This window comes from Sus scrofa, chromosome 15 (genome assembly GCF_000003025.6).
Source record: "Sus scrofa isolate TJ Tabasco breed Duroc chromosome 15, Sscrofa11.1, whole genome shotgun sequence".
Lineage (NCBI taxonomy): Eukaryota > Metazoa > Chordata > Mammalia > Artiodactyla > Suidae > Sus > Sus scrofa.
The window spans coordinates 100,732,342-100,744,400 of NC_010457.5; the positions used below are offsets into that span (position 1 = coordinate 100,732,342).

At 33.2% G+C, this 12,059-nt stretch overlaps 1 protein-coding gene across 5 annotated transcripts in view; it reads right to left on the reverse strand.

The window, feature by feature from the left end:
- The window catches only part of PGAP1 (post-GPI attachment to proteins 1), an 87,052-nt gene continuing 76,203 nt past the window's right edge, over positions 1,211-12,059 (reverse strand). For 4 of the 5 annotated variants that reach the window (XM_021075858.1, XM_021075855.1, XM_021075857.1 and 1 more), the window contains 3 exons: positions 10,413-10,517; positions 9,199-9,333; positions 1,211-7,722 (listed from right to left, as the gene is read on the reverse strand). In XM_021075858.1, coding sequence (XP_020931517.1) covers positions 7,686-7,722; positions 9,199-9,333; positions 10,413-10,517 — 277 coding nt within the window. In that variant the 3' untranslated portion in view covers positions 1,211-7,685. Of the gene's footprint in view, positions 9,334-10,412; positions 10,518-12,059 lie in introns of all 5 variants that reach the window. The other variant, XM_021075856.1, reaches the window with a different exon arrangement.

Consider the following 12,059-nt stretch of genomic DNA (forward strand, 5'->3'; position numbering starts at 1 on the left):
GTGTTGCCCTGAGCTGTGGCGTAGGTCACAGACACAGCTCAGATCTGGTGTTGCTGTGGCTCTGGTGCAGGCTGGCAGCAAAAGCTCCAATTAGACCCTTAGCCTGGGAACCTCTATATGCTGTGGACATAGCCCTAAAGACAAAAAACAAAAAACAAAACCAAAAAAACTGAAAAAAATCTAGCACATGCAGATAATTTATAAAAGTTCATATTTTAGAGATGCTGGTTAAAATATTTATAAAACACTGTTCTAATCAATATGTCTCATGCCTCAAGAGATGTCCTACTCACTTTTCTTCTTCTCATCAGTTTCATAGTAAAGTTTAGATCTATACTAAATAACCAAATATGCAGTGTCTCTGTTGGTATTTTGTAACCCTAAAGACATTCTTTCTAGCTGCTTCTAGAAATTAAACTTTATTGACTAAAGCAATGTTTGAGAATTACTGTATCTGAGGAACTTGCTAAACAGAATCCCAGGTCTCTTCTCTACAGATCAAATTTAGTAGTTCTAGGATGACCAGTGAGTCAGTTTGCAAAAGAGTGACTAAATCATTCCCATGTAATTTGGGAAATGGGGCAGTCAAGAATATACATCTAGTTAGTATAAGTAAAGTGAAAAACATGGCCTTTGGAAGAAGCATAGCTGTGTAATTACTTAAAATAGAACATGAACCATGAAATGTCCAGACAAACACATGTGAGAAGCTATAAAATACCACACCAGAAAATACTAGAATTTATCTTGCTGGAGTTTCCATCGTGGCTCAGCAGTTAGCAAACCTGGCTAGCATCTATGAGGAAGCAGGTTCGCTCCCTGGCCTTGATCAGTGGGTTAAGGATCCGGCGTTGCTGTGAGCTGTGGTGTAGGTTGCAGACGTGGCTTGGATCCCGCATTGCTGTGGCTCTGGCATAGGCTGGCAGCTACAGCTCCAATTGGACCCCTAGCCTGAGAACCTCCATATGCTGCAGGTGCAGCCCTAAAGACAAAAAAAGACCCCCCCACACACAAAAAAAGAATTCATCTTGCTCCCCATATTTACCTGTGATTTCCAGTATTTCCAATACTACCTGTTATATATCATGTCCCATGCTTAGAGGCATTCAAACTTCTGAAATGCTAGACATGCTGTAAAGAAATTATTTCTATGGGGTTTTCATGAGATGGTATTGTGGAGTATGTGAACTGGTAAGCAATTCTGCACATGTTCTTGTTCACCAAATTTATTGGACATTCAGAACACTAGATTATGACGGATTAAAAAGAAAGCACCCAAAATTGCTACACATTAATACCTGAGCAGAGACTGAAGGCAAATATTTATCTATTAAAACCTATACCATAATGCTGAAACATAGATGAAAAACATTCACAACACTCTACAGAGTACAATAAATAGCACTTTTTGTGAATTACAACCAGTTAAATGTAGTAATGTTAATTATATCATACAAAAAACACACGCAAAATTACACAAATGTATTTAGTACACCATACATTGTACAAAGTACTGGAGAAGTTCATGCATGTTTAAATGGAAAAATCTGCAAGGTGACAATCATTTTTCAGTATATACTATAGGACAAGTTCCTTTGCACTGTCAGGTACTGTTACTATGCACTGAATTTTCTGGATGAGAACAAAATTATCGATTTGCAAATAAATGATTACTGAATCTACCTCAGCATAACACAGAGTATGTCCTCTATAAACTTTTAACTATAATATAGAAACTGATCCAGGTTGACAGCCATGTAGTTTATTACATACCCTTGCCCAGACTATTTCCACCTCAATTTGACCATGCTTTAAGGAAAGACATGTTTTCTTTCTACATACTTTTAGAGAAACCTATACTTTTGTCTTTTATGGGAGGTACTGAAGGTAAAATGAGAAGAAAGAAATGTGCTGAGTTTATGTTCAAAACTGAAAATGAAAAAGACACATAAAATTCTGAGTACACAGAGATGGGGGCATCTTTTAGCAGAGACCATGAACGTCCTATGACTGGAATAATTTGTTTTTAACAGAAATTATATCCATTATTTTAAATAAGCACAGTAAAAATGCAAGTCTTTATATTAGAAAAACCCCACCCAAAACTGGAGCCAGTTCTTTCTTGATACCTTAAAAATAATTAGGAAGGAAAAAGTAAAAGGGAAAATAATGCTTAAAAATAAAAAGCTGAATTTGAGTTTGTATTTAACTACTGAAAAATCATTATTGGCTAACCTAACTTTATTTGATACACAAATACATGCCTCAGTAATTTGAGGGAAAAAGTACAGGTTTTAGGGAAAAATTCCTGTCTTTGAAAGATTACTCATTAAAGACAAAAATTATATTTAAGATTTTCCCATGTGCAATAAGTTCAGAAGTACAATTGTCTACTAAAATAAATTTATTTGCAGAAACTTAAGCCAAATTTAATTTTCTACATCTATGAAGTGTAAGTCAATTTTAATTTGAAATAGGAACTCTGAAATTAAGGGAAGACTCTAGAGCAACAGTTCAGCAAACACTAAGGGAAATATCAATCAACTTTTATTTTAAACTTTTACTTCATTGACCTCAACTAAAAGGACTTGGGGCCAATTTGAGAAGACCACCCATAATAAAATATACAGTTATAAAACTGCAGGGCATCTCTTCATCATTTTAAGGCACAGTCTGTTTTATCCCAAATGACTGTAAGTTCAAGGTCACAGTGATAATATGCATTCAGTTTTGGTCTGGTTTCTTATGGGTGTGCTGCTACATATATAGTTAGTCATAAGTTTAAGAAGTGGTCATACAATCATTTCAAAATAATATATATGTCATTTTCACATTTTCAAAAATGTAAATGCACAGTACAACTTTCTAATGTATATACAATAAAAATTGGATTTTTCCCCCCTCCACAATGGAGACAGATAAAATTATTTTTACCAATATTCCAACAAATACATATTTGATTTTATAGAAAGCATGGTTATGTTAAATACAAGCATCTCCTACTTAGGATAAAATTATTCAACATAAACAACTTAGAGCAAAAAATGATGTTCATTAAATTTTTAGGTCTTGTATATCATCTTTTTACTAATATCCATGTCCTTACCAGATAATTGGATAAACTAAATCAAGGCCAAATATTTTAATACTTGGCTTTCTCTGCTGCCTCTTTACTTCTAAGGCTTCTTATGCAAACTGCATCAACATTACTGGGCAGAAAAAGTTAAGTGACATTAAATGATGGGAGAAACCACAATATGAAGGACTGAAATGAAATGCCCTTTGAAAATTTCTCTAGGAGAGAAATTAAAGAACTTCAACCAGATAAACACAAGAGTTTCTAAGTCTACTGTACTTCTGCTTTTCTCTCAGGAGTACACTACCATACTAATGTTAACACTTTAGTATCTGCATTCTGATTTTTTTTTATAACATTTCTTTTAAGCTGCATCTTACAATTTTACTTCATTGTATTATGTAACGTTCTGGTGGATAATATTCCTCTATGAAACACAACTGTATAAAGGGACTGACTGGAAAACAAAAAAATTCCACAGTAAACCTTCTATTACATAAATGAGAGATGACTGTACTAAAAATGATCTGGGCAACAGAATTTAAAATTTTATAGAATGAATCCAAACCAAGATTACTTAAATGATTTTTTCAACTAATTACTGAAAGATCGTTACTGGGTAAACTAACTTTATTCAATGAAACCAGAAAACATTCCAGAAATCAGTCAAGATATAACACACTATGCTATAAGCTTTACATAGTTTAAAGAAAAATTAGGGTATGGAATATAAGTTTTGATGAGTGACATATTTAATATAAGTCCTAGATGAAAAATACTGAAAAGATTATTTTTGTTTTAATCCCAATATAGTAAGAAAAGTTCATTGGCACAAATATCTGGAGGTATTTTACAGTTTCATTTAGCTTTGGTGGCAAAGTATGTTTTGCTAACCATATGAATACAGTTCTATTTTCCAATGTAGAGTTTTTAAGCTAAAAAAATTCAAACATGTCTTTTTTTCCTAAAAAAGGATGGAAAAAGTCCAATATGAAACAAAACAAGCACAACATGAGATACAAAATATGCCTATCACTTAGGCTTTTGAACAGTTAATAGTCCTCTGCTTTGTCTATAAATCTTTTACTAGTAACATTTCTACAATATAAGTACTAAAAACCAAAATAACACTAAAAAAAATATTATATGAACTTTACAAAAATGGCTACTTTTAGACTTCCTGAACTAAGATTAGGATGCAACTATGGAAATGAATTTATACTAACTAATCAAAATATATCAACAGAGACAGTTTTTCATAAGTATTCAAAGTTACAATGTACAGAATGAGCACAGAATAATCTGACTCACATATATCAAGCCCTATACAAAGTCATCTGAAATTAACTGGTTACTTGGTATTTCGAAACACAGTCATTTTTGGCACCATAACATGCCAAACATTTTTAGAAAGTACTGTACTTGATTTAAAAATTTTCAACTATAGACAATGTAATCAAGATGTAACCTAGACTATCATCTAACTTTTGAAAGTGATGTTACCAATTCAGGTGTACTGCTACATTTCACTGTAAGTGAAATAACAGTCTATTCTCACTTGTCCAAATTTTATTCCATTCTTAAAATTATTAATATACAAAATTCAGCCATCTATATTCACAATATAATTTATCAAACAATGTGAATTCCTGAATATTTACAGTACACATATTTGGATTTGGATTACTGACCTCATTTTTCTTTCCTATCATCCTTATTAAAAGAATGAGAGTGGCTTTACAAACCTTCTATTTCCTCAGGCTGTTAAAATGTATTGTGAAAGAATGCATGAGCACTATGTTATAAATAAAAGTTCATCACAGAACTTGAAATGTCCTGTGTTCAAAAAGACTGGGATAGGAGTTCCTGGTCATGGCTCAGCAGGTAATGAACCCAATTAGTATCCATGAGGACGCAGGTCCAATCCCTGACCTCAGTCAGTGGGTTAAGGATCCACTGTTGCGGCGAGCTATGGTGTAGGTTGCAGATGTGGCTTGGATCCCACATTGCTGTGGCTGTGGTGTAGGCTGGCAGCTGTAGCTCTCTGATTCAACCCCTAGCCTGGGAACCTCCACATGCCATGGGTGCGACCCTAAAAAGACAAAAACTGGGATAAAATTTCAGCTCTCAAGCATCTTACTGTTTCGTATAAGTATCTTCTACATTTACCTTATATGGCAGGAAGTTTCTATCTGGGTCTAATTTTATAATACAAAGATACTTTGCCTTCCTTTAACCTGGGGAGTGCCATGCACCCCAAATTAACTCCCCAGCCCTGAACTTCACAAGGTATCTTGTTTCCTATGATATATAAGTTCATAAATCTGAAACACAAAAAACCCCAAAAGTGATGATGAAAAAAAAATCAATAAATGCCTTACTCATAGAAGATCCTGAAACTAACAAGTTACTAAAACTGCAAATGCAACACTGTAAGGTTGTATACTAAACCTCATGATAAAACAAGATAATTACAGTATTTCAGATCTTAATGCTTAAGATAAAAATATAGGCCAGCTGAAATGTCTGGGGATTTGGGAATCAACAACCTTAGTTTAAAATCTCATAATCTTTGTGTCTCTTCTGTATTCCTCAGCTTTCAAGAACTAAACTGAAAACTGAGTTTTACCTTTACTGAGTTTTATTTCACTTGACCACCTTCTGTAAGAGGCGCTAATGAGCAGTGAGGTAAAAAGAATACACCATGCTGTAAGTCAAAAGTCTCTGTGAGCTAAGAAGAGTTTAGAAACTAGATAGTGAACAAATCAGGTAATCTGCCTCATGTACGTGCATGTGAGAGACATGTGCACCATCTGTAGGAGTGACAGGATAACAGACAACAAGCATTTGCTAGGCCTATTAGAGTTCTTTAGTTCTTATTCCTTACTGTGTAGTCATGTAGATATTATAATGTAATTGAAACAAAACATACTCCATTATATACATGTGAATTTATCTCACCAAAATATGAAAAAAAATTAAAGATTAGCCAATACATGATTTAATATATGTTAAAGTGACCCAAAATTAATGTTAATCAGGCATAAATTTTTTTTAGGACTACTGTTTTAATATTTTCATTCTGACAAAAGAAAAGAGCTACCAGAATGTGTGTAAAAAATGTAGAGAAAAGTGTTCCTGATTTCTATTACAGTATCTTTTCCAAATTATAATAGTAGTTAACTCCAAAAGAATCTTTAGAAACACTAAAAGTACTCAGTGTTTGTCCTGTCCAGACTATATTTGATCTAGTTATCAACAATATGGTCCAGGAGTAATTTTTATAAGTATAAAGGCTATTCAAAACTCAAAAAATTCTAGGAGCTCCAGCTGTGGTGCAATGGGATCAGTGGTGTCTTGGAAGCACCAGGATGCAGTTTTGAGACCTGGTCTGGCATGGTGGGTTAAGGATCTGGCATTGCCACAGCTGTGGCCTAGGCCACAAGTATGGCTCAAATCTAGTCCCTGACCTGGGAACTCCATATGCCATGGGGTGGCAAGAAATAAAAAAAACAAACCAAAAACCCTCAAACAATTCTAAATAAAATGTTGTTAAATGTAGAGCTCAGAAGTTTGCTAAATTAGATAATCCTTAACTTCCAATAAACAATTTTACTTTTAATAACACTGCTAATAAACCTGTGCTGTTTTGCCAGCAAATAACATAGTTTGTAAGAGTGGTAGAAATAATGTATTATTTAAAGACACAGTACTTTCCTTTCCTCAAATGACAGAAACATCAGTTGTTGCTAATCTTCAGACAGCTTGTTCTCTGATAGTTACTTGGGTTGAAAGTACATTAGGACTTGATAAAGACCTTGTCAAAATGTGTGTGTATCTGTCCATTTCACATAAAGACCCAAGTACTATTGTTTACAACATGTTTAATTAGAGTCCTTTTTATAGTCCTAAAATGAAATATTTTGTTGGAATAAAAAAAGACTTTAGGACTTGACTATAACTACACTCACAAGAAAATATTTTGGTGACAATTAGTGTGCCTAGTCTGTTGCTTTAAAAAGCTAATGCACTGGTCACAAATGAGAGTTTTAAACTCTTTACATTTTATTCACAAGTAGGAATGACTAAAACAGGGAGATTTTAGATCATATAAACATAGTGATTATAGCTGTTGATAAGGTAGAAGATTCAAATTAATGAATTCTAAAAAGTTCTTTCTGTACATGGACCTAAGTTCAAATTTAGAAATAGTTAAAGGACACACTTAACCTGTAACTTGAAATACCACCATAATAGAGGTGAAAAAACAAGACACCAAATGTACAGAAGTTGTTTATGAGTATTTGTATAGCTAAACATAGGCACATGTGTCCTTATTTAAATATGTATATGGTATGCCATAGCAAAGTATATAATTTAATAAATTCCCTGTCCATTTGTATTAAACACACAAACATTTTGCATTTTATCTCTTTTGTTACTTCTCTCAAACAAGAGCCTGGTATGCCTGCCATGTCTACCATGAGGTTATCACTTCCCCCTTAATGATCTCAGTAAGTGAAAATATAAATAGTGAACATGAAGCTGGGAAAGAAAGCAATGCAATCAAACAAACTTACGATACTCAGAGATGACAGCAAAACCCTCTTCAAATGATGCCAAAACAGCAAGGACCTGAGGAACAACTGAGAGAAGAAATGAGGTAACCCTCTACAAGTAGTAAAGTGGGGATAACATTCCAATAGGCAGTAACAACTGAAAGGCCTAATGGAATCCAGATGCAATGGCAGATAAAATGAACCTGGTACTCTAGGACATCTAAGAATTGAAGGTCACAGGTGCAGCTGTGGAGTTACTGGGACTTAAGGACAATACTTGAGAGGTTTTGGATATTTAAGCATATATAACTAATGGAAGAGCTCCCAGGTATGACCCAGCTTGAGGTATGACCTATCTTAAGGAGAAGAAACCTAGCTCTATTATCTATTTCCTACTCTTTTGTAGCTAAAAGTGAGTTGGAATCTGAAATGAAATAGAAATATTACTCTCTTATCTGTCAAACAGTAATGACCTTGGCAAGTTAAGACTCTACTATTAAATCTAGGGCCTAAGTCCTCCCATTTTTTAGGTATATTGTTTATACTTATCTTATTAATGGGGTAGCAGTTTGTCCACTATTACTCCACTATAGTATAATTTTATACATCAAATGTGGTACTGCACTTGATCATGCTGATTTTTTTCCCCACAGTAGAAAAAAATTATGCAAATCTAGAGTTTTTCCTGATCACTGGAACATAACTATTTTAGACAATCCATCATGACCCAAGGCACTTTTGGCAACCACGGGGTCAATGAACTAAATAATGGTACAGACTGAACAACTTAACTGCTCCAATGCCAGTAAGTAAATATCTGTGAGAATTTTCTTTAAATTTAGCAACAGATCCCTTTAATAGTCTCCTAATATTCACTAAAAATACCAAACAAGATTCTTATTTGAAAAGTAATAAGAAAATTCCCCTAAATTTTGAATTTGAATTATGTTTCCATTCATCATTCTTGCTTGGTTACCAAGAAAACATGTCTCCTTAGAATTAAAATTTTCTTCTCATGTTGTAAGAAAACAAAATACCTACTCTGTTCACTGTGGCTGTCAAAACTGTCTACAGACTGTGGCTATTTTATTTTTGAGAAACCAAACAGATGTAAATTTCATTAATCTTTTAAGACTTATTTTTTTCAATATGTATACTGTCAAATACAAAGTAACCCACTTTTCAGAAGAAAGTGTGATGAAATGAACAGAAGGCTTGAGGTGAGGACACAAGCAATGCTACATTTACTGAGTGTTCAGGAGAATACCCCTGGCATGGCCAATCAGGCAGACTAGCTGCTATGCAGAGGAGTCCTCAAGGACAGTGGCCATCATATTCTTCGACTAATTTTTCAAAAACTACACAGATGTAACACCACAAACAAAACCATGCTTCAACTACTTTCCTCAAGCATTACAAAACTAATTTCCTATTTTTAATATTGTAAAAATAGACTTGTCTTTTCCAAAGGATCTTGCTGTCCACATTGGTGGATCTGTACATTCCCTCTTATTACTGGCCCTAAAGGCATATATCATCATTACTCGTCAAATCCAATCTTACATAAAGTTGCATAATGCATGGAGTAAAAGAGGAATGAAGACAAAGCATGGAACCCTGTATAAGTGTGCCGACCCAAAAGCAATCACACCAACAGCCAGAGGAAGTGGAAACTGTGAAGTAGTCTTCAATAATTTACTGTAAGGAGACAGAGAAATATACATTATAATGTAATCTACACTGTGAGCAAAAACCTAAATATTTCAATCTTTTATACACGTTTGAGATAGTGTTCTAAGTGATTTTAGATGAAGTAATTTTTCATACAATGAATTTAACTGTCCAGAATTTTTTAATAGATCAATTTAAGTCAATTTTGGCTAGAAAAGAAAAAAATATTTCTATTAGTTAGCAACCAGTTTTGTTTAGTCCTTTAAATTTTAACAATAGAAAAATACTAGGTTAGACTTTTATTTAGCAATTTTATTTCTAGAGATTTAGCCTAACCACCTGACACCCCCCCAAAAAATCAATAATGTTTACTAAGCCGTAGCAATAGGAGTATTTCTTTTCACCCTACTCAATAATAGCCAAAAAACCTCAACCAAATAAAAACGGAACCATCCCTTACCTTAATTCCTAACCAGGAGCATATAAGCTAAGAAACTAAACATTTTAAAAGAAAAATATGATCAAGAAATACTAATAATTTTTTTACTCTGAAAACAGAGAGACTGAGGGGCTAAAAAACTTACCTAAGACCCAAGGCTTGAGATTTAAACTCTGGGTCTGCCTGATTTTAGAATACCTGCAACTATTGTCAGAATCAACTGAAAAGGTTCCCAGAGCAAACAACCAGTCAATGAAAAGTAAAGTTTTATTATGTAAAATTTTAAACATATATATACAAATAGATTAACAGTATTACACTGTTATACTGAATCCAATATGTACCCATCACCCAGCTTCAAAAACCATCAAGCCATGGCCAATCTTACTTCACTTCTATTACTACCCACTTCCATTCTTCCACTACTTTTGGGCAAAAAAACCTTAGATACCATATCTTTTAAGAGTTAACCTAAAAAAACCACTATAACCTAACAAAACTCACAATTAAGAAAATAAATATATTTGCATATAAACCATAATTACTATTATGGCTTTACCTTTGGGGATAGACCAAGTAATTAGGAACAAAGGGACATGTTTCAGATATAAAAGAAAGAATGATAAACACCAGGAACAGATGTGAGAAAAAGATTAAAATACTATACCTTGATTTTACTGAAACAGTGTAAGTATTCCCAAGAAGTGCCATAGTTGGAATAAGGATAAATGCCAAAGGTTTACATGGATCCGGATTAAGTTTAAAGTAATATCTATGTCAAAAAATAAAAACCTAAATCAACAAAGCATACCCAATCATTTTATATTATCAGAATTAAGTTAAATAAATTACAAGCAGCAATATTAATATGAAAGAGCTCTAAAGTTCAAGAAATCTTTGATAAATATTTTGTTCTACATCATCTTTATACTGAAGGTTTTATATGGAGAATTATGCTCAGAAAATACTAAATGAAATGAAAATACACAATATGGAAGCACTTTCTCTTTATAATAGGTGTATACCTGAAAGGTCATACATAAATAATATTTTCATAAGACAAATTACAATTAAAATAAGGGACAAAGGAAAGATATTAACATCTGATAACCTGATTTAATTTACTGAACTTATATTTTTTTATTTTGTCAACTTTTCAAACATAAAAGTACAAAAACGTCCTGTATTTAGCTAATCTGAAAGTTTCGTATCATTTGTAAAAATTATATTCAGCAAGAGTTAGCTATTAACTGGATAAGGTGGCTGTTTTTTTAAAAAAAACAGTTTACCATTAACTAGATAGTCTAGAAATAATACTGGAGGGCATTTTTAACTTCTCGTTTAACCTAGTACACTTACCAGGTAGCAAAGCAAATGAGTTTTCAGCAGTAAAACAGCTTATCATTTATTTTAGTTCAATGTAAAGGACATATTAGAAAAGAAAACACTTCATTATTTCTAATATTTTAAATGTAAGCATTTTTCTTCTTCCCAAATTTAAGAAAACATAAAATCGAACATGAATTGAAAAATACATAAAGTACTAGGCGTTATGAATACCATAAATGAGCAAAATAAAGCACATTTTCAGGTATTTCTAGACTCAAAGAAGGTTAAAAATAAATAAAATACAACCCCCTCTTTTTGGGGCAAATTTTGGAGAAGCTTACATTTACAAAGTTTATATTCTCATTGAAAAGAAGAAAATGTGAATACGTTCAAACTAAATTTCAGGTGACACCTTCTTGTTCCCGAGGACGTTTTTGCTTTTGCTTTTTAATTTAATTTTATTTTATTATTTTTCCATTTTAGAGGCATTTAATAGGAGTACATTGATAAACTCATGGAAACACTGTAATCTGAGGCAGACAAGACACCAAGTTGAAGAGACCTTTAGATTTTTCTCTAATTGAGTTAAATGTTTTATTTATTTTTTATTTTTTAAAATTTTCCCACTGTACAGCAAGGGGATCAAGTTATCCTTACATGTATACATTACAATTACATTTTTTTCCCCACCCTTTGTTCTGTTGCAACATGAGTATCTAGACAAAGTTCTCAATGCTACTCAGCAGGATCTCCTTGTAAATCTATTCTAAGTTGTGTCTGATAAGCGCAAGCTCCCGCTCCCTCCCACTTCCTCCCACTCCCTCCCTCTCCCATCAGGCAGCCACAAGTCTTTTCTCCAAGTCCATGATTTTCTTTTCTGAGGAGATGTTCATTTGTGCTGGATATTAGATTCCAGTTATGTGATATCATATGGTATTTGTCTTTGTCTTTCTGGCTCATTTCACTCAGTATGAGAGTCTCTAGT